This window comes from Malus domestica, chromosome 17 (assembly GCF_042453785.1).
Source record: "Malus domestica chromosome 17, GDT2T_hap1".
Lineage (NCBI taxonomy): Eukaryota > Viridiplantae > Streptophyta > Magnoliopsida > Rosales > Rosaceae > Malus > Malus domestica.
Genome location: NC_091677.1, coordinates 30,253,179 through 30,276,287, shown reverse-complemented (window position 1 = coordinate 30,276,287; position 23,109 = coordinate 30,253,179). Strand labels below are relative to the sequence as shown.

General features: G+C 37.1%; 2 protein-coding genes across 9 annotated transcripts; both read left to right on the top strand.

The window, feature by feature from the left end:
• The first annotated feature begins 341 nt into the window (after positions 1–341).
• On the top strand, positions 342–23,015 carry LOC103405759 (thaumatin-like protein 1a). Of its 8 annotated transcripts, none has more exons than XM_070817410.1 (9): positions 342–548; positions 7,765–8,445; positions 8,572–8,637; positions 8,806–8,871; positions 9,929–10,036; positions 10,158–10,312; positions 21,366–21,576; positions 21,656–21,893; positions 22,139–23,015. In XM_070817410.1, the coding sequence occupies exons 1-9, from the start codon at positions 488–490 to the stop codon at positions 22,599–22,601; spliced, it is 2,049 nt and encodes a 682-aa protein (XP_070673511.1). In that variant the 5' UTR covers positions 342–487; the 3' UTR covers positions 22,602–23,015. The 8 variants fall into 8 exon arrangements, 6 of the variants coding, with proteins under 6 accessions (XP_070673511.1, XP_070673514.1, XP_070673513.1 ...); XM_029097954.2 differs by lacking the exons at positions 21,366–21,576; positions 21,656–21,893; positions 22,139–23,015 and adding exons at positions 11,966–12,176; positions 12,256–12,356; positions 12,729–13,385 and having other exon boundaries at positions 345–548; XM_029097949.2 differs by lacking the exons at positions 21,366–21,576; positions 21,656–21,893; positions 22,139–23,015 and adding exons at positions 11,966–12,176; positions 12,256–12,493; positions 12,729–13,385 and having other exon boundaries at positions 348–548.
• LOC103405788 (thaumatin-like protein 1a) lies at positions 15,090–18,642 on the top strand. The gene is made up of 2 exons (XM_008344802.4): positions 15,090–16,524; positions 17,742–18,642. Exons 1-2 carry the CDS (start codon positions 16,464–16,466, stop codon positions 18,464–18,466), a joined length of 786 nt encoding a protein of 261 aa, XP_008343024.3. The 5' UTR covers positions 15,090–16,463; the 3' UTR covers positions 18,467–18,642.
• Positions 23,016–23,109: the final 94 nt, after the last annotated feature.

The window sequence follows — 23,109 nt, the reverse complement described above, 5'->3', positions numbered from 1 at the left end:
TCATTATATGAAAATGTGTCGGCAAACCATTTACAAGGTATTGGATCAGTGATTAAATTTAAAACTGTGTGACAATACGTTATACTCCCATTAAATAAAGTATGTCTCTCATCATCCCCTTCTTTCTATATCCCTCATTTCTTCTATGTGTTTTTTTTTTCCTATTTTTAACACAAAAATAAAAAAATAAAAATTTTTACGGATTAAAACTGAATTTGTTAGTCATTGTAGGTCAATGATGATACCTAAACCAGTCCAAGACCAAATACTATTCCTTGTCTATTTATTATTACTTTATTAGTTTGCGCGTTCGTATTAATAGTCAGCGTCGAACTTAGACCCGCAATTACCACTCATGCAAAAGATCAAACAGGTTGGGCCACGCTATAAGCCTATGTACAGCCCCCCTTGGCTCCTAAGTTTATCATGAAATCATAAGTTCAAACTAATTAGCAACAAGCAGGCAATTAAGATATATTCAACGACGATGATGAAGAGCCAAGTCGATTCCCTTCTCGGCCTCACCATGGCCATCCTCTTCTTCTCAGGTATTATTATACAAACTTCTTATTAATTTCTTTTCTATTTTGTTTCGTATTAGTCTATAATATGCATGCCTGCCGGATGCAAATATTAGAGAGGTGTTGACTCCAACAGTGTATGGAATGTGAGAATTTGAGAGTGTAGAATTGATCCAAATCAAAATGTTAGGATCATTTTCGAACCATGTCACATACTGAGGATTAAGAGTAGAGGTACGATTTCCAGACGAATCAAGAAGAGATTTGGGCGGAGCAGTCATCGTGCCGTCAATAATTCCAATGAGATTGTATCGGCGGAAGATAGAAGCAAACAATGCACTTCAAAAAGAATCTTACGGGAATGATTTCTTGTATTACTTCTTTTGAAATATATACATATACAATCTTTGATCTATAAGGAAACAAATAATAAAGGGTATATACAATATCCTACCTAGTAAAGGACTCCCAATATTTACCCTATTTACATTCCTTTTTTTCCTTTCCGTGAATATTGACTCACGTTTTACACTCCCCTTCAAGTTGGTGCATAGATGTCACACATGCCCAACTTGATAAGTGAGTCATCAAACTTACGACTACATACGGCATGAGTAAGAACATCTGCAAGTTGCTCCTCCGAATTCACAAATGGTATAGACACAATCTTCTTCTCGAGCTTCTCTTTAATGAAATATCGATCAACCTCCACATGTTTTGTTCTATCATGCTGCACTGGATTATCAGCTATATTTCTTGCTGACTTGTTATCACAATATAGCTTCATGGTCTCCTTTGGCTTGAACCCAAGACCCTAAAGAAGTTTTCTAAGCCAAAGAATTTCACAAATGTCGTGGGCCATGCCCCTATACTCAGCCTCTGCTGAAGATCGTGATACTACCTTCTATTTCTTACTTCGCCATGTAACCAAATTCCCTCCTACGAAAGTAAAATACCCAGAAGTAGACCTTTTATCACTGACATTCCCTGCCCAATCAGCATCCGTGAATCCCTCAATTGTCAAATGCCCGTGCTTCCTATACAGAACTCCTTTACCTGGTGCAAACTTCAAATATGCTAAGATACGCATAACAGCAGTCATATGATCCACACTCGGTGAATGCATAAATTGACTTACCACACTTACAACATAGGCAATATCTGGACGTGTATGAGCCAAATAAATTAGTCTCCCTACAAGTCTCCGATATCTCCCTTTATCAACTGATTTCTGATTTGGATCCAAACATAGATGATGCTTTTCAACAATCGGAGTGTCTACCGGCTTACACCCTAGCATACCAATTTCTTTTAATAAATCCAGAACATACTTACGTTGAGACAAGAAAATACCTTTTGAAGATCGAGCAACTTCAACCCCAAGGAAATACTTCAAGTCTCCTAGGTTTTTCATTTCGAACTCTGCTGCCAGATTATTCTACAACCTTAAAATCTCATCATGATCATCTCCAGTAATAATCATGTCATCTACATAGATAATCAAGGCTGTCACTTTACTTTGTCTCCGTTTAACAAACAATGTGTGATCAGAATGACTCTGACGATACCCATGTTTTTTCATAACTTGGGTAAACCTGTCAAACCACGCACGAGGTGATTGCTTAAGTCCATAAAGTGACTTACGCAACCGACATACTCTGGTATTCCCATAAGCACTATACCTAGGAGGAAAATCCATATATACTTCTTCCTCCAAATTTCCATGGAGAAAAGCATTTTTCACATCAAACTGTTTTAATGGCCAGTCCATATTTGCAACTAAAGAAATCAAAACACATACCGTATTCATCTTGGCAACCGGAGAGAAAGTTTCTTGGTAATCTACACCATATGTTTGAGTGTACCCTTTAGCTACCAACCTTGCTTTGTACCTGTCTATCGATCCATCGGCTTTGTATTTGATTGTAAACACCCACTGACATCCAACAGTCCTTTTTCCCTTGGGTAAACACATCACCTCCCAAGTATCATTTTTTTGTAATGCCAACATTTCCTCATCCATTGCTTTTGCCCACTTTGGATCCTTTAGAGCTTCCTCCACTCGAGTTGGTATTTGAATTGACTCCATATTGTTCACCAAGGTTTGGCGTTCCGGTGCAAGGCCACTACATGAGACATAGTTGGCTATTGGATACCTCACCTTCCCTTCTAGAGAAAATCTATCATGTGGCACACCTCGATTTTGTCTTGGTGGCAACCTATAAGCATTTACATTATCACTTGAATTAATTTCATAATCATTCACAATACTTACCTCAGGTATATTCAAAGAAGATGAATTGGGTGGCACTTTGGAGCTAGAGAGAGGAGAAAGTACATTAGTAGACTCGGCATGTGACTGTTGCAATTGTATACTGTGATCTGCAGAACTCTGTCTTGGCTGTTCGGCAGATTCCTATATATTAGATTCCTCGGTAGGAACCACCACCTGATGCTCGGCTGCAACTTCAATATCAGTACTCTCGGCAAAATCTGGTTTATTAGCAGAAACCAGTTCAGTAGCAGATTCGATGCTAATATTATCTGAAATAGTGTCTAACCACCCCAGATCACCAATAGTGTTCTCCCCCTGGTGATCTGAAGATAAATGCACGGAAGGATAAAAAGACTCCAATTCTGAAAAAGTCACATCCATGGTTACATACATATGCCGAGTCTCAGGGTGATAACATTTATAGCCTTTTTGGTTAGGGGAGAAACCCACAAACACACACCATAGGGCACACGGATCCAACTTTGTACGATGAATTTTCTGAATATGCACATAAGCTACACACCCAAATACTCGAGGAGTGAGAGTATGAGTCGACACTACTGGAGCATGTTGAGTGAGGACTTGAAAAGGTGTTTGAAATTCCAGAACCCGAGATGGCATACGGTTAATCACATATACAGCATAAGTGACAGCTTCAGGCCAAAAAACCTTAGGAACAGAAGCTCCAAGCATAAGAGCACGTGTTGTTTCTAAGATTTGGCGGTTTTTCCGTTCAGCAACCCCATTTTGTTGTGGGGTATAAGGACAAGTCGTTTCATGGACGATGCCGTGATCACGAAGAAACTCTGACAACTCAAAATTAATGTACTCACCACCATTGTCAGAACGTAGTACTTTAATCACAGATGAATATTGTGTCCGAATCAGATGAGAGAAAGAACGAAAGACCATACCAACATCACTTTTATTTTTCAACACATACAGCCAAGTCATTCGAGTGCAATCATCAACAAATGCAACAAACCATTTTAATCCAGAAGAAACAACAACTGGAGAAGGCCCCCAAACATCAGAGTGCACAAGTTCAAATGGCAAAGACCTTTTATTTATACTAGGAGGAAACGAAGCACGATGGCTTTGAGCAAGAATACATACTTCACAATGTAAGTCTGATTCATTTATTCTACTAAATAGAATAGGCAACATACGCTGTAAATAGCCAAAAGATGCATGCCCTAACCGACGATGTAATAACCATACTTCTTGCAAATTACTAGTATGTGATGTTCGAACCGCATTAGCCCTGCCTGGAACAACGTCATCCACATAGTACAACCCCTTTCTCTTAGTGCCACGCCCAATTATCTCCTTGGTCTGAATATCCTGAAGTAGACAAAAGGACGGATACATTAGAACAACACAATCCAATTGTTCAGTAACTTGTGGTATTGATAATAAATGATGGGATAAAGACGGAACAAATAAGCAACAATGTAATGGGAGAGATGGGGAAAGTTGCACAGTGCCGGTGCCATACACGGGTACAAAGAGTCCCATTGGCAGTTGCTATGCTTTTCCTGTGAGACATTGTCATATATTGAAACATATTTTTATCATATGTCATATGATCGGTTGCACCAGAATCAAGAATCCAACCTGTATGTTGCTCACTCTCGGAGACTAAGAGGACACGTCCTATAGTACTTGTGTTGGAGGACGAATCACCAGGAGTAGCACGAGTCAACAAAGTTTGACTAGGATCACCTGAGCTAGCCCCGGCCTCCTGTGATGTTGGTATTGCTGCGGCAAGGGAGGCACGGCCTCCACTGGACCCAGCTGCTCCACGTTCCTTGGCACACAATTTTTTCTTAAATTTTGGAAACCAATCAGGTACCCCATGCTTGGTAAAACATGTATCTTCAGTATGGCGGTTTTGACCACATAAAGTACACTTCAAATCATCTTTGTTTTCTCGGGTAAAGGAACGAGAATTAAAAGACTGATTAGAAGAATTATTAGGACGGGAAGTTGCAAGTGGTCGAGAGACCATGGCCATGGATGGCAGCCCCCCTTGGTTGTTACTCCCACCCATCATAGTGGCATGTCGTTGTGCTTCACGCCTAACAATAGAAAACACTTCCTTGACAGATGGTAACAGTTGAGTACGTAGAATATCACTGCGTACTTTATCAAAGATGTCATCCAAACCCGCCAAAAAAGCATACACACGATCAATTTGAATTTCTTCTCGAAGTGTCTTAAAATCAGCAGCACAATCCATCTTAATTGGTCTTCGTTGATCTAGCTCCTGCCAAACGGACTTGAGGTCAGCATAATACACACCAACCGGCCTACTCTCTTGACGAAGCCTGAACGACTTAACCTTCAATTCATAAATTTGAGAGATATCTGAACCATCATAATAGGTCCAAGCCACCTCCTCCCAAACTTCTTTAGCAGTACGCAGGTGAATAAAAAATCCCATGATAGCAGGTTCCATGGAATTAATCAACCACCCTTTTACTATTGCATTCCCTGTCTCCCACATCTCATACTCAACATTATCCTCAGCAGGTTCCTTAGTATTCCCTGTCACAAAGCCATTTCTACCACGTCCAACAATATGGATCTCCAATACTTTGGACCAAAGAGGATAATTTGTCCATTCAACTTCACAGTGCTCGGTACAGCAGATGCATCGTTCTGAATAACAACAGGACTCAATACCGTATTGTTGGTTGGTTTGTGGGAACCACCTTCCAACTTTAAGATTGAATCATCTCCTTTATTCGCCATCTTGACTTACAAACAAGAATGAAAGTCACGGCAGCAGCAAAAGAATTTGGCACAGCACAATGAGAGGCAAAAAAACAGCCCCTGAAACTTTCACGACTGTCCACGGCAAGAGCAGATATGACTCTTGCAGAAAGAGTAGCAGCGGAAAACCTTTTACGATTAGGGTTACGACAACCAGGCTCAGATGCCAAAAAGAATCTTACGGGAATGATTTCTTGTATTACTTCTTTTGAAATATATACATATACAATCCTTGATATATAAGGAAACAAATAATAAAGGGTATATACAATATCCTACCTAGTAAAGGACTCCCAATATTTACCCTATTTACATTCCTTTTTTTCCTTTCCGTGAATATTGACTCACGTTTTACACTTCGTGTGAGATAGTTCGTTGTGGTGAGCTTAATTAGATCCATAGATCAAATATTCTGGATCGTAATCGAAGAAATTGCCTGAGGAGTATTAGGGCAAGAATTCATAGGAGCATGATGAATTTGAGAAGCAGATTCAAAGGAGGGAGATCCAGAGGTCGCCATGGCTGGATTTCTAAGGTTTGGAGCTTCAAAGAGGAAGACAAGTGGGAAGCGGAAGAAAGGAGGATAGAAAGGTCGTTAGGCACGGGCGAGAGATACCATAATAGGAAAATTATGCTTTCATTTCATAAGAAATAAGATTACATGTTGTATATATACTAGTGACTAACTCACTTGTATTAACAACTAATTACATCTTGTCTAACTAATCACTAACTAATTACAAAAACTGTTAGAACTGCCTTATAACAATCTCAACTGTCCTGCGTAGATTTGTTTACAATATTACCCTTATTACGCTTTACATTGTAACAACGTTAAAAGCAACAGTAGGGAGTCTAAAAGAGAATAACGATCGATGATGAGCAATGTGGATACATGGAAGTGAGCCCTGCCAATGCGGTGATGAGGGCATGAGATTAGATGAATCATCATCAAATTATATTTATAATAAAAAGAGAAATTAAGTTCTCATCATTCCTTTTGCTACTCCATTGATTAAAATCCTATTACTTTTTAATTTTTGATCAAGGTCCTTGGGTATTAATAACATCATTAATTATTTCAATAATAAAATAGTTTTTTATTTCTAAATATATTCATTTAATGTTAAAAATGTTACAATTAGTATATTTATATTTATGACTAAATTTTTTATCATATATTTTTAGTTTTAGTTTGTACCCATTTTTAATTTGTAATTCTTTTTTAACTTGTGCCAATTTTCTTTTCAGTTTTAATTTGTACCCATATATTTTTTTTATCTGTACTTTTTATTTTGCTAAATGTACCCATGCTAATTATATGCACCCATTCATGTAAAACTTTTTAATCTTAAAATGTACTCATTCTTAAATATATCAATTTGTTATATGCAAAATGTACCCTTTTTTTTATATATAAAATCTATTCAATTTTTTTTATAATCTATTTTTAAACTTATATGGGTACATTCTTTTTTCTTTAATTTTAAAATGTATCCATGTCAAGTTTAATCGAAGAAATTTACCAATGTTATTAAGCCTAATATCTTTTTTTTTTTTGTGATTTTGAAGAATGTACCCATATTTTGATACAATAAATTTTTTGGTTATTTTTTGATGAATGTACCCATGTATATATATACACACACACAATAGTATATTTATATTTTAATATTTTTAATCCCACAAATTATGTTTTTTTATTTAAAATCTCATTTATATAAACAACTAAAATTTCTAATTTTTAATTTAAAAAATATAGTAACGTACATTGAAATAAATTATCACATTATTTTCAAGGACCTCGATCAAAAATTAAAAACCAACAAGATTTCAATCAAAGAATATTCATAACTAAGGACCGCATACAAAGTCTCCCATAATAAAATTACTGATTAGTTATGAAAAAGTTCTTAATATGATTTCAAATCGTTTATTTATTTATGGGTAATGCTGGGGAGACTAAATTTGTAGACAAAATTTTGGAAACTAAAGGACATGGAAGTTGATGATTGGTTTATTACTTAAGCGTTAATAAACGTGTTCATTCATATTGGTGACACATCATTTAGTTTATAAATTTTGTCTCCCTACCATTACCCTTTATTTATTTTTAATTTGATATATTTTACAATTGTATTTAGATTTCAATATTCTTAGCATCTAGTTTTATGTTGAATATAAATGCAGGTGCACATGCAGCGAAAATCACTTTCACAAACAACTGCCCCAACACTGTCTGGCCAGGAACCGTAACCGGTAACCAAAAACCTCAATTATCACTCACCGGGTTCGAACTAGCATCCAAAATTAGCCGGTCAGTGAACGTTCCATCCTCTTGGTCTGGTCGTTTCTGGGCCCGAACCAGATGCGCCACAAATGCCGCTGGAAAATTCAGTTGTGAAACTGCAGACTGTGGCTCTGGCCAGGTTGCATGCAACGGCACAACCCCAGTTCCACCAGCAACTTTAGTAGAAATCACAATCGCAGAAAATGGGGGTCAAGATTTTTACGATGTTAGCCTTGTTGACGGTTTTAACTTGCCCATATTTGTCGCCCCACAAGGCGGCACCGGCGAGTGCATGGCCTCGACTTGCCCTGCGAATGTTAACGCGGCATGCCCGACTGAGTTACAAGTGAAAGCGGCTGATAAGAGTGTCATCAGTTGCAAAAGCGCTTGTGTGGCATACGGCGAGCCGAAGTACTGCTGCACTCCGCCGAATGATCAGCCGAGGACATGTCCTCCCACTGAGTACTCTGAGATCTTTGAGAAGCAGTGCCCTCAAGCTTATAGCTACGCTTATGATGATAAAAACAGCACATTCACCTGTAGTGGCGAACCTGACTACGTCATTATATTCTGCCTAGATGGTATGTCTACTCCCAACCACAATATAAAGAATGTGACAATTATGGAGCTGTGGACCTTTTGGAGTTTGCAAAGCTTCTGGATCATCAATCTGCAAGTGCTTGAAAGGGTTTTGTTGAATTTTTCAGGTCGACTGGCCGAGGGTTCCACTTCACCAACACCGTCCCCAGTTTACAACATGCCCAATTCATCAGGTGCGAAGTTTTATCACAAAAGGCCTTAGTATTAGCTAGAGTGGGCTAATTCTATTTAAATTGTTTTTCTTCTTTCCCTCTCTCTAGCCGATGTGGGATTTAACACGCCCCCACACGTGAGACCCCATTTTGTTGAAGTGCTTGAAAGGCTTTTGTTGAATTTTTCAGGTTGGCGGACCGAGGGCCCCACTCCACCAACACCGTCACCACTTTACCACATGTCCAATCCATCAGGTGCATATTAGTTATAGTGGGCTAATTCTATTTAAATTGTTTTTTTTCTTTCCCTCTGGCCAATGTGGGATTCAACACATCTCAGCGCGTGAGACCCCACCACTTTACCACATGTCCAATCCATCAGGTGCATATTAGTTATAGTGGGCTAATTCTATTTAAATTGTTTTTTTTCTTTCCCTCTGGCCAATGTGGGATTCAACACATCTCAGCGCGTGAGACCCCATTTTGTGGGTCACACGTGGAGATCCACACATCGACAACCACGTGGAGCCAAGTCAGGACTCCCCCATCGCACGGGGTCAATGGGAACCCACCCAATCACGTGGTGGTACAAGCCCGTCCCTTGGCTCTTATACCATGTTGAATTCTTTAATTCGACTGGCCAAGGGCCTCACTCTACCAACACTGATACTGTTCCCACTTTACCACTTGCCCAATCCGTCAGGTGTGAAATTTATCACAAAAAGCCTCAGTATTAGCTAGAGTGGGGTAATTTTATTTAAATTGCTTTTCTTCTTTCCCTCTAGCCGATGTGGGATTCAACATGTTTGTACCCAAGTCAGACGGGAAATGGAGCAGAGGAAACTGGACGGGAGGGTGTGTGAGTGAAACCAAATTGTTTTGTGAGAGAGACAAATAAGTCAGTCACATTGAGAGGAAAAGAAGATGATGATGATGGGTTTCTGAAGCTGGTAGGGTTCAAAGTACCAGATTCTCATGAGTTTGTGTCTTTGGATTCTGACAGCACATCCGCCGACTGCAAGACAGTGCGCCTAAATAATTGTTCTTACCAAGCATATGCATTTTTTTATAAAACAAGGTGTTTGGTCTGGTCCAAACACCTCATTCATATGCAGGAGTTTCCCTCTGACGGCGTAGAGGTTTATATTGGCCTAGCACGCACAGAACTAGCAGATGAACTAATGATACTAGTGCTTGAAGCCTTTTTTTCTTGTTCAAAAGTGCTTGAAGCCTTGGAAAACTCTAATTATCAAGCAGTAACTTTTCTTTTTCTATATATCTCATGCTTGTTTTTGTAGTGTAAATTTTTCAGGTAAAGGAAAGCCAATAAAGTTAATTGTGAGCCTTACAGTTGTTTGTTTTATCGGTGTATTGGGTGCCATAGTGTTCGGTTTGTGCAGGATGAGAGCTAAGCAAAAAGGTAATTAAGTGAAAGAGATCGAGGTGTTGGATTAATATAATGCATTAGCATATTATCTCTCAAAACTTTGTTAGTTGTTTCACTTGGATTCATTGTTCGATATTTATATTTGCAAAATCAGGAGAAATCAAATTAACAAGGGACACCCTACAAGAATATATAGGAGGAAAACATGATGAGCTACTGATCTATGATTTTGAAACCATATTAGTTGCTACGGACAATTTCAGCACAGAAAACAAACTTGGGCAAGGAGGATTTGGTCCAGTTTATAAGGTAATTACTATTATTATTATTTTTAGGATAAATTACACTGTACTCCTTTAACTTTGAGTCACATAACAAACTTATATCTTATTTTTTAAACATTGCAATGTTATACATCAACTTCGTATTCATTGTAATTTCAGCTATCCGTCAACTTTTTTGTCAATTTTTCTGTTAAATGCTGACATATTAATTCTAAGGCACATATTTTTGCTGATATGGATATTAAGTTGGTGCCAAGAGAACAAGAAACTAATAAAAAATTGTTATTATTTATAGTATTTGAAACTAATAAGAAATTTATTAAAAAAAAAAAGAAAAAATCAATTTGGCCCTACATCCCCACCTTCGTTTCCACTTTCACTCCGACACCCTCGATCCCCACCTTCGACCACTCCACCTCCCGCGCGCCTTCTTCTTTCTCTCCGTTTCCACTGTCATTGAAACCCCATACCCCGTGAAATCCCCTCATGCCGTGGTGGGTGGGTCGGATCTATGAGTGGTGGGCCGGGAAGAGAGTGAGGTGAGGGCGAAATTGGCTGGAAAGAAAATGTGGAGGAGACATGGGAGGGTGGGGATGTGGACTGATTTGATATTTTTGTTGGCCTTATTTGGTTTGGAACTTGGAAATAGATTTATGGGTTTGGGTTTGAAATGGGATGGTATTTGATTTTTTTGCTTCTCTTTAATGGAGCGCATGTTATCCCTCTTTTATGTATTTTTTTGAACTTCTCTTTGTTTTTTTTGGGTGATTTTCTTGTTCTTTTTCAGAAAACTTTGATATGGTCTGTTCGGTGATTTTCTGGGTTTGGTTGGGGATGGTATGATTTTTTGGATTTGGTTTAGGATGATATGATTGCAGAAGATACGAGCGAAATGTGCACAGTCCCTTTCATCCTCATCCTGTTAAACTTCTTCCCTTTCCTCTCCTACTTTCTCTCTCTTCCCCCATTCTTCTCTTCTCCATCTCTCTCTATCAAGGAAGACTCTGCAATTGCCAAAGATGGAGACTCTGCAATTTTCATTTCAAAAATCTTCGATCTTTAATTCTGGCAAAAACCCAACATCAGTCAAAAAGCGTTGTCGGTGATGGTGTTGGGCTGTATGCGCTGGGTCTGGCGACGCTGCACCTACATCGGCTCCGACGACATCGATACCTGGGCGTCCACCAACCCTGACGAGTTCCCTCGCATCTGCTGCAATCCCCTTTGTTTTTCCCTTTGCCTTTGCCTCCCATAGGCGGCGGAGGGTGGGGAGAGATGGTGATTTAGAAGCAGCGCAGCATCAGATGGGTGGTAGGATTGAAGGGGTGGACCCACTCTTTTTATATATTTTTTTGATTAAAAATTTATGTTCATTTTAAAATAATTAATTTTATAATTTAGTATTTATCTAAGTGGCACAATTGACTGCCACGTCAGTAAGATATGGGTCCTATATTTGCCACGTTATCAACGGTTAATTTGAAAGAGTGGTTAATGGAGGTTTAACATTGCAATTAATTCGTAAGATGAGGTATGACATTGTAACGTTTAAAATATGAAGTATGAAATTGTGGTGCAACCTATAATTGTGGTAGTTTTGTGTAATTTACCCTTATTTTTATGATAGATACAGAGAGCCAGACATGAATGCTGTGATTCATTTGTCGACTTTGTGTAGGGTAAGCTAGCAGAAGGGAAGGAAATAGCGGTAAAAAGACTATCCAGTACCTCAGGACAAGGTGTAGTAGAGTTCAAGAATGAAATGTTGTTGATCTCCAATCTCCAACACAAAAATCTTGTCAGAATCATGGGTTGCTGCGTTAAAGAGGACGAGAAGTTACTGATTTATGAGTTCATGCCAAACAAAAGCTTGGATACTTTTCTTTTCGGTTAGTTTCACTTGCACTTTACTGCAGTTTCTTATCTTTACATTCTAGCCGGTGTATTGATTGATTATTTGATGATCAGATTCGACGAGAAGAGCAGTGCTTGATTGGGGTACACGTTTCAATATTATTCAAGGTGTTGCTAGAGGGCTTGTTTATCTCCATCATGATTCCTATTTGAAGGTAATACATAGAGATCTAAAAGTGAGCAACATTCTCTTGGATGAGAAAATGAACCCAAAAATTTCAGATTTTGGATTGGCACGTGTGGTTGAAGGGACACAGAATTTAGAAAATACTCAGAGAATTGTGGGAACGCGGTAAGATTCATGCCTTTCCTATATATTCTTGAACATGTCATACGCAACCAAAGTTCTAATGGTTAGCATTGCATCATGATTCATGAACTCTTAACCGACTCCTGTTTTGGATAAAAACTGCTAATTAGTTGCATCGTTCACATTAGATATAGTTTTGGTAATGTTGTTCTTAAAAGGCAGAAACCAAGCACTTATTTCAGCGATATATATACTAATGAGTTTCATGTTCGCGCAGTGGATATATATCTCCAGAGTATGCCATGGGTGGAATATTTTCTCAAAAATCTGATGTCTATAGCTTTGGGGTCTTGGTATTGGAGATTATTAGCAGCAAGAAGAATACTGCCTTCTTTATCTATGATCGACAGCTAGGCTTACTAGCCTATGCATGGCAGTTATGGAAGGAAGGCAGGGAATTGGAGTTGGTAGATGAAATGTTGGCGGCTGATTCATATTCGGCTCCAGAAGTAATGAAATGTGTGCATATAGGGCTGCTTTGTGTACAGGACAATCCGACGGATAGGCCGAGCATGCCGGATGTAATTTTTATGCTAAATGGTTCCACAAATGTAATTGGTGGTCCACAACCTAAACAGCCTCTATTCACAATCCAAAACTCAGTCTCTCATCCTCAACCACAGCCTTCGAATAATGACGCTACAATGACAATGATTAATGAAGGACGCTAAATGTAATTGGGATTTGCTGATCTATGTGAATTTGGGTTGTGTTTGCTAGGATTTGTAGTCACTTCGTATTATTTGTAGTTTGCTTTCTTTGGATGGTGCTTAGCTAAGCTTGGCCAATCCTGCTTGCTTATGCGGCAAGATGCTGAAACTGTAGTTATATTTTTTATTTGGAGGGAATTAGAGAGGATTAGTTATGAAGGAAATTCATCTTTGTAATCCTACATTATGGAGAGATTGAAACTCATAAGTTTTCTTTATGAGTAATTGATCTTTTACATTTTAGGTGGATATAAATTTTTACCTAAATTTAGCGGTGTATCCATTTCGATATAATTTTAGATATCAAAAGAGGCTTTAATATGGCGACTGTTGAACTATAAACTATGGTGGTTAGTGCAACAGCATGGTTGCCTAAACTATGGTTGTTAGGCCCTTAGGCCCTTTTTCAACTACAACCTAAATAGCTTCGTACGTGATCAGTTTGGTGGAAGTTGGAACACCAGAGAAAGGAGCTCAATGATTGTAGAGCTGAAGTCACTGCATTGTATATCGTTCTGGAAGGAATATGGGAGGTGCTGATGCTGATCAAATCCAATCTCTGTCCTTGGAAAGATAAGGAAGAAATTATATCATTGCAGATGGAACTAGAAAGTTTAAAATCCAAAACCACAAAAGCTCATGATTTTTCAGAGACCACCAATTTTGAAAAAGAGTCTGTGCAAATGGAAGAAAAGGTCATTGCCGTCGATGAAGATAAAAGTGTAATCCCACCAGTTGATGTAGAATCGAGAGTTGTGGAAAAGGAAGATCAGTCTCTGGCTGCTCAAAGTTTTCATGATAACACAGTTGAACCGAAGGAAGTTTCACATGAGGTCTCTGTCGGTGTTTTAAGTCATAGTAGTACCTTGGTGACTGGTGATAGCGTCTCCAAACAAAATGATGAACCATCATTAGGCAGGAGCCTACATCTAACGTCAGAGAATCTTAGTCCTGAAAATGTTTCCGAGAAAAGGGTGTTGGAGTTTGAATGAAATTTCAACTCAAATGTGGGGTATTGTTGGAACTTTGAGTAGTTTGAGTAAAAATTTCTTTGTCTCACATTGGTCATTCCTAAAAGATTTTATCACTTTATAAGGTTTTGTCTTTTATAAAAAGTGATTGGAGTAATAGATCTGGAGACTAAAATTGGGCTCACCTTTGAAGTTGGGCTTTGGGATGTATTAATTAATTGGTAATTAATATAGGCTTTGGGGTGTATTAATTAATTAGTAATTAATATATAATTAATTATCAAAAGATGGGCCTTGAACTCGGGCTCTAATAATTAAATTATTTAATTAATTATTTTTCGGATTTAATTAAATATTTTTAATTAAATTCGAATTTAATTAATTAATTATTTTTTATGAAAAGACTCATCATTTCAGATGAAGTCTGAGAGTTCTTTCTGAACACAGAGCAAAGCATCCCTTTGAAGAGATGTCTCCCAACAGTCACACTCCATTCTCATACCTGTTGCAAACAGGCATCCATCTGCTATATATACATCCATTTGCATGGCATTTAGAACACAGAAAATAATCAACTTTATCCTCTACATTCCTAAACCTTCTTACTGAGAGAACCACACTAAATTCGCCAGAAGTTAAAATTTTCGGTGCTGGAATTTTAACTTGATCGTTGAATCCTGGTAAAGCAGACGTCCATAGAACTACAAACACAGAGTAGGAACGAAATTTCTGTTTCAAGGACATTGCGGTACACAAGCCTCGATCTTCAAGTTGTCTGTTTTTATAATTCGTATTCTAGTTTATATTCTGTTAATTCTTATTGCATTTATTATTTATTAGCATATATAAATTATCACAGATTGTTGACAAATATCCAACAAATGGCAAGTTTCTTCTACATTTCTTTTATTGCATCAATGCCTTTATAGGAGGACCGGATTAGACATGTTTTTTTTTCTTCCAGGGTTGGCTCTTCTTTTGATATCTACGGTGGCACATCCCTTTTTCTTTTCGTTTTGGATGGGATACCCATCTAAATTTTGAATAATAGAACATAGAATGATTTTTTAGAAGCTTTGGAACTGCCTTTCCCTTCTATTCCTTTTCTAAAGTTATGCTTATATTTTACCGGGCCTAGAGACCATTCAGATCCTTGCTGATGCTTTGCCGAAGATTGTTCCATATGTTTTGATCAACCATCGGGAGGTTTGCTTCTTTTAACTTTTCATATGTACATATATATTATTTCTCCCGTCCTTCACGGCAGCCCGCCCAGTCTATCACGCTTCAAGTCTATACACATGGCGCAACCTCAGTTATCTGTGTGGCTTGTTTGTCCAAATTCAAAATCATGCGACTACTGGTCAACCTTCTAGTTGATCTCCCATGGCACTTTATCAATTCTCTTGTTCTGGCTTCGCCATCACTCATATAGGATGCGTAACTTATGGATCATGTTGATTAACTAGTAGGCATGCACTGCCAATCAAACAGCTGTAACAACGATATATTCTACTTTAAAATGGAAATTGGTATTGGGTTAGATCATACATTGGGTCAGATACTAATTACGTATTGGACTGAAACAAATACAATATGTGCTCGTTATCCATATCATTCGAATATAAGATCTCTCAATTAGAGAAAAATATTACTAAATCTTAGTACTAGTTAGTTAACCAAACTGTATGATCAATCAACTCAACTCATTATCCATATCATTTGAATATAACTCTATTTTGTTCATTCATTTTATCATTATATGAAAATGTGTCGACAAACCATTTACATGGTATGGGATCAGTGATTAAAACTACGTGACAATACGTTATACTCCCATTAAAGAAAGTATGTCTCTCATCATCCCCTTCTTTCTATATCCCTCATTTCTTCTATGTTTTTTTTTTCCTATTTTTAACACAAAAATATAAAAATAAAAATAAAAAAACGAATTAATTATTAAACGGTGGTTAGTTTTACGGATTAAAACTGAATTTGTTAGTCATTGTAGGTCAATGATGATACCTAAACCAGTCCAAGACCAAATACTATTCCTTGTCTATTTATTATTACTTTATTAGTTTGCGCGTTCGTTTTAATAGTCAGCGTTGAACTTAGACCCGCAATTACTACTCATGCAAAAGATCAGACAGGTTGGGCAAGCTACAAGCCTATGTACAGCCCCCCTTGGCTTGGCACCTAAGTTTATCATGAAATCATAAGTTCAAGCTAATTAGCAACAAGCAGGCAATTAAGATATATTCAACGACGATGATGAAGAGCCAAGTAGCTTCCCTTCTCGGCCTCACCATGGCCATCCTCTTCTTCTCAGGTATTATTATACAAACTTCTTATTAATTTTTTTTCTATTTTGTTTCGTATTAGTCTATAATATGCATGCCTGCCGGATGCAAATATTAGAGAAGGGTTGACTCCAACAGTGTATGGGATGAGGGAATTTGAGAGTGTAGAAATGATCCAGATCAAAATGTTTTGATCATTTTCAAACCATGTCACATACTGAGGATTAAGAGTAGAGGTGCGATTTCCAAACGAATCAAGAAGAAATTTGGGCGGAGCAGTCATCGTGCCGTCAATAATTCCAGTGAGATTATATCGGCGAAAGATCGAAGCAAACAATGCACTTCATGTGAGATAGTTCATTGTGGTGAGCTTAATTGGAACCATAGATCTAATATTCTGGATCGTAATCGAAGAAATTGCCTAAGGAGTTGAGGAATTAGGGCAAGAATTCATAGGAGCATGATGAATTTGAGAAACAGATTTAAAGGAGGGAGATCCAGGGGTCGCCATGGTTGGATTTTTAGGGTTTGGAGCTTCAAAGAGGAAGACAAGCGGGAAGCGGAAGAAGGGAGGATCGAAAGCTCGTTAGGCACGGGCGAGAAATAAGGAATAAGATTACATGTTGGTGTATATATACTAGTGACTAACTCACTTGTATTAACAACTAATTATATCTTGTCTAACTAATCACTAAGTAATTACAAAACTGTTACAACTACTTTATAACAAACTCAACGATCTTGAGTAGACTTGTTTACAATATTACCCTTATTACGCTTTACATTGTAACAACGTTAAAAGCGACGGTAAGGAGTCTAAAAGAGAATAACGATCGATGATGAGTAATGCGGATACATAAAAGTGAGCCGGCCAATGCAGTGATGAGATCATGAGAATAGATAAATCATCATCAAAGTATATTTATAATAAAATTACTAATTAGTTATGAAAAAGTTCTTAAAATGATTTCAAATCAGTTATTTATTTATGGGGAATGCTAGGGAGACTAAATTTGTAGACAAAATTTTGGAACTAAAGAACATGGAAGTTGATGATTGGTTTATTACTTAAGCGTTAATAAACGTGTTGATTCATATTAGTGACACATCATTTAATTTACAAATTTTGCCAACAAATTTAGTCTCGCTAGCATTACCCTTTATTTATTTCTAATTTGATATATTTTACAATTGTATTTAGATTTCAATATTCTTACATCTAGTTTTATGTTGAATATAAATTCAGGTGCACATGCAGCCAAAATCACTTTCACAAACAACTGCCCCAACACTGTCTGGCCAGGAACCCCAACCGGTGACCAAAAACCTCAATTATCACTCACCGGGTTCGAATTAGCATCCAAAGCTAACCGGTCAGTGGACGCTCCATCCCCATGGTCCGGTCGCTTCTGGGGCCGAACCAGATGCTCCACAGATGCCGCTGGAAAATTCTCTTGTGAAACTGCAGACTGTGGCTCTGGCCAAGTCGCATGCAACGGCACAAGCGCAGCTCCACCAGCAACTGTAGTAGAAATTAAAATCTCAGAAAAATGGGGACAAGATTTGTACGATGTTACTCTTGTTGACGGCTTCAACTTACCCATTTCCGTCGCCCCACAAGGCGGCACCAGCGAGTGCATGGCCTCGACTTGCGATGCGAATGTTAACGCAGCATGCCCGGCTGAGTTACAAGTGAAAGCGGTTGATGGGAGTGTCATCAGTTGCAAAAGCGCTTGCATGGCATTCAACGAGCCGAAGTACTGCTGCACTGCGTCGAATGATACATGTCAACCCACAGAGTACTCTCAGATCCTTGAGCAGCAGTGCCCTATAGCTTATAACTATGCTTATTTATCCTGCAATGGCGGACCTGACTACATCATTACATTCTGCCCATATGGTATGTCTACTCGCAGCCACAATAAAAAGAAGGATTCTTTAGATGTAGACCTTGCAACTCTTATTCCCTAGATAAAAACCCACCTAATTCTAAACATCCAAATAAAACCTAAATTTGAAATAGATTACCAAGTAAAAAAGTAATTGACCTATTATTACAAAATATTTACAACTTGTGCCACAATATTCAAATCAAATCAATAAATGTTATTACTCACCTTAATTATAATGAACAAATAATTATTGCACATACTATTACCCCAACATACACACACACACACACACACATATATATAGACACACATACGTCAAAAGTATATAGTACTATCATAAGTTCAATATATATATAATTTACCAATATGTACTACTATACGTCTTACCTATATATGTAAATTTATGATTAGCAAATAATATATATTTTGTAGGTAAATTAATAATGAATCAAATAACATTCTTTTATTTTTGTAGGTAACTTATTGTTCATATATTATTACATATATTTGACACATTTTATTATTATAAGATATGTACAAATAATAGGTAAATTAACTTCGAATCAAATAACCTTGCTTTATTTTGTAAGTAAATTAATTTTGAATCAAATAGCATTCATTTGTTATGTAGGTATTTTATTTTGTATGTATCAATATCATATATATATATATATATATATATATATATTTGACACATTTTATTATGTAGGTAAATTATTTTAGTTGTATTTTGCATATATTGGGTTTGTTATTATGTAGGTAAATTATTTTTCATGTATTTTACATATCTTGGGTAAATTTTTTTTTAAGCAATCTAACATTTTAAAATTTTAATAGTAGGTGCACTATTTGAATCAAATGTTTTTATTTTTTGTAGGTCAATTATTTTACATGAATTTTAAATATATCAGGCATTTGTACATATATATATATGTATATGTATATGTATATGTATATGTATATGTATATGTACATGTACATGTATATGTATATGTATATATGTGTATGTGAAATAATTTATCCAAATTAATATGTAAAATATAATTTTATTGACTTAATTAAGCATGTATAATAACATATATTAGACATGTTTTATGTTATTATATATTAGGCAATGAATTTATAACGTTAGTGTTTTTTTTTTTTTTTTTGTAAAATCATTAATTTTTCCTTACAATATGCATGCCATTAATTATGTACATCAAACATCCAAATAGGGTTTATCAATAAAAAAAAAATTCAAATAGGGGTATTTTAGGCTTTAAATGTGTGAAGTCAAACATAATTAATGAATTTGTTGATATGGAATCTAGTCAATAGGTTTTATTCAAGTAAAAAATCTATGTCGGGTTTTATGTAGAGAAAATTAAATTTTAAGGGCTAAAGTTATATTTTCAGTAAAAAGAATGTGACAACTATGGAACATGTGGACCTTTTGGAGTTTGCAAAGCTTCTGGATCACCAATCTGCAAGTGCTTGAAAGGGTTTGTTGAATTTTTCAGGTCAAGGGGCTGAGCCATTAATTATGTACATCAAACATCCAAATAGGGTTTATCAATAAAATAAAAAAAATTCAAATAGGGGTATTTTAGGCTTTAAATGTGTGAAGTCAAACATAATTAATGAATTTGTTGATATGGAATCTTGTCAATAGGTTTTATTCAAGTAAAAAACCTATGTCGGGTTTTATGTAGAGAAAATTAAATTTTAAGGGCTAAAGTTATATTTTCAATAAAAAGAATGTGACAATTATGGAACATGTGGACCTTTTGGAGTTTGCAAAGCTTCTGGATCACCAATCTGCAAGTGCTTGAAAGGGTTTGTTGAATTTTTCAGGTCAAGGGGCTGAGGGACTCACTCTACCAACACCGTCCCCACTCTACCAAGTGCCCAATCCATCAGGTGCAAAGTTTTATCACAAAAAACTTCAATATTAGTTAGAGTGAGATAATTCTATTTAAATTGCTTTTCTTCTTTCCCTCTAGCCGATGTGGGATTCAACAGGTTTGTACCCAATTCAGACGGGAAATGGAGCAGAGGAAATTGGCGGGAGGGTGTGTGTGGGAAACCAAATCGTTTTGTGAGAGAGACAAATAAGTTAGTCACGTTGAGAGGAAAAGAAAATGATGATGATGATGGGTTTCTGAAGCTGGTAGGGTTCAAAGTACCAGATTCTCATGAGTTTGTGTCTTTGGATTATGACAGCACATCCGCTGACTGCAAGACAGTGCGCCTAAATAATTGTTCTTACCAAGCGTAAGTGTTTATAAAACACGGTGTTTGGTCTGGTCCAAACACCTCATTCATGTGGAGAAGTTTCCCTCTGATGGCGTAGATGTTTATATTCACCTAGCACGCGCAGAACCAGCGGATGAACTAATGATACTAGTGCTTGAAGCCTATTTTTTGGTTCAAAAGTATTTGAAGCCTTGAACAACTCTAATTATCAAGCCGTAACTTTTCTTTTTCTATATATCTCATCTTGTTTTTGTTTTATAAATTTTTCAGGTAAAGGAATGCCAATAAAGTTAATTGTGAGCCTTACAGTTGTTTGTTTTATCGGTGTATTGGGTGCCATAGTGTTCGGTTTGTGCAGGATGAGAGCTAAGCAAAAAGGTAATTAAGTGAAAGAGATCGAGGTGTTGGATTAATATAATGCATTGGCACATCATCTCTCTCAAAACTTTGTTGGTTGTTTCACTTGGATTCAGTGTTCGATGTTTATAATTGCAAAATCAGGACGCATCAAATTAACAAGGGACATCCTACAAGAATATATAGGAGGAAAACATGATCTGTCTGAGCTACGGATCTATGGATTTGATAGCATATTAGTTGCTACGGACAATTTCAGCACAGAAAACAAACTTGGGCAAGGAGGATTTGGTCCAGTTTATAGGGTAATTACTATTATTATTATTTTTACGATAGATACAGAGAGACATGAATGCAGTGATTTATTTGTGGACTTTGTATAGGGTAAGCTAGCAGAAGGGAAGGAAATAGCAGTAAAAAGACTATCCAGTACCTCAGGGCAAGGTGTAGTAGAGTTCAAGAATGAAATGTTGTTGATCTCCAATCTCCAACACAAAAATCTGGTCAGGATCATGGGTTGCTGCGTTAAAGAGGACGAGAAGTTATTGATTTATGAGCTCATGCCAAACAAAAGCTTGGATACTTTTCTTTTCGGTTAGTTTCACTTGCACTTTACTGCAGTTTCTTATCTTTACATTCTAGTCGGTGTATTGATCTATTATTTGATGATCAGATTCGATGAGAAGAGCAGTGCTTGATTGGGGTACACGTTTCAATATTATTCAAGGTGTTGCTAGAGGGCTTGTTTATCTCCATCATGATTCCTATTTGAAGGTAATACATAGAGATCTAAAAGTGAGCAACATTCTCTTGGATGAGAAAATGAACCCAAAAATTTCAGATTTTGGATTGTCACGTTCGGTTGAAGGGACACAGAATTTAGAAAATACTCAGAGAGTTGTGGGAACACGGTAAGATTCATGCCTTTCCTGTATATTCTTGAACATGTCATATGCAACCAAAGTTCTAATGGTTAGCATTGCATCATGATTCATGATTCATGAACTCTTAACCGACTCCTCCTGGTTTGGATAAAAACTGCTAATTAGTTGCATCGTTCACATTAGATATATTTTTGGTAAAGTTGTTCTTAAAAGGCAGAAACCAGGCACGTATTTCAGCGACATATATACTAATGAGTTTCATGTTCACGCAGTGGATATATGTCTCCAGAGTATGCCATGGGTGGAATATTTTCTCAAAAATCTGATATTTACAGCTTTGGGGTCTTGGTATTGGAGATTATTAGCAGCAAGAAGAATACCGCCTTCTATATCTTTGATCGACAGCTAGGCTTACTAGCCTATGCATGGCAGTTATGGAAGGAAGGCAGGGAATTGGAGTTGGTAGATGAAATGTTGGCGGCTGACTCATATTCGGCTCCAGAAGTAATGAAATGTGTGCATATTGGGTTGCTTTGTGTACAGGACAATCCAACGGATAGGCCGAGCATGCCGGATGTAATTTTTATGCTAAATGGTTCCACAACTGTAATTGGTGGTCCAGAACCTAAGCAGCCTCTATTCACAATCCAAAACTCAGTCACTCATCCTCAACCACAGCCTTCGAATATTTTCCCCACAAATGAAGCTACAATGACAATGATTGAAGGACGCTAATTGCATGCTCGTGACAGTGGTGGAGGTTGGGATTTGCTGATCTATGTGAATTTGGGTTGTGTTTGCTTTCTTTTGATGGTCCTTAGCTAAGCTTGGCCAAACCTGCTTGTATCTGCAATGCCCCTTATGTTTGTGACCGAAGTAAGACTACTTCCTAGATGTTTTTGAGTCACCCTTCCGGACCCCATATATGTCCTTTGTGGATGGATTTTGTGAAAGCAATTTCTACTCGGATAATTAAAAAAATAAAATGAAACTGTAGTTATATTTTTATTTGGAGGGAATTAGAGAGGATTAGTTATGAAGGAAATTCATCTTTGTAATCCGACATTTATGGAGAGATTGAAACTCATCAGTTTTCTTTATGAGTAATTGATCTTTTACATTTTAGGTGGACATAAATTTTTACCTTAATTTAGTGGTGTATCTATTTCAATCTAATTTTAGATATGAAACGAGCCGTTAATATAGCAACTGTTGAACTATAAACTATGGTTGTTAGTGCAAC

Coding starts and splice junctions, on each gene's coding strand:
- LOC103405788 (XM_008344802.4), top strand. CDS start 16,464: ATGATGAAGAGCCAAGTAGCTTCCCTTCTCGGCCTCACCATGGCCATC. Junction 16,525..17,741: donor GGCCATCCTCTTCTTCTCAG/GTATTATTATAC, acceptor ATATAAATTCAG/GTGCACATGCAGCCAAAATC.
- LOC103405759 (XM_070817410.1), top strand. CDS start 488: ATGATGAAGAGCCAAGTCGATTCCCTTCTCGGCCTCACCATGGCCATC. Junction 549..7,764: donor GGCCATCCTCTTCTTCTCAG/GTATTATTATAC, acceptor ATATAAATGCAG/GTGCACATGCAGCGAAAATC. Junction 8,446..8,571: donor CATTATATTCTGCCTAGATG/GTATGTCTACTC, acceptor TGAATTTTTCAG/GTCGACTGGCCGAGGGTTCC.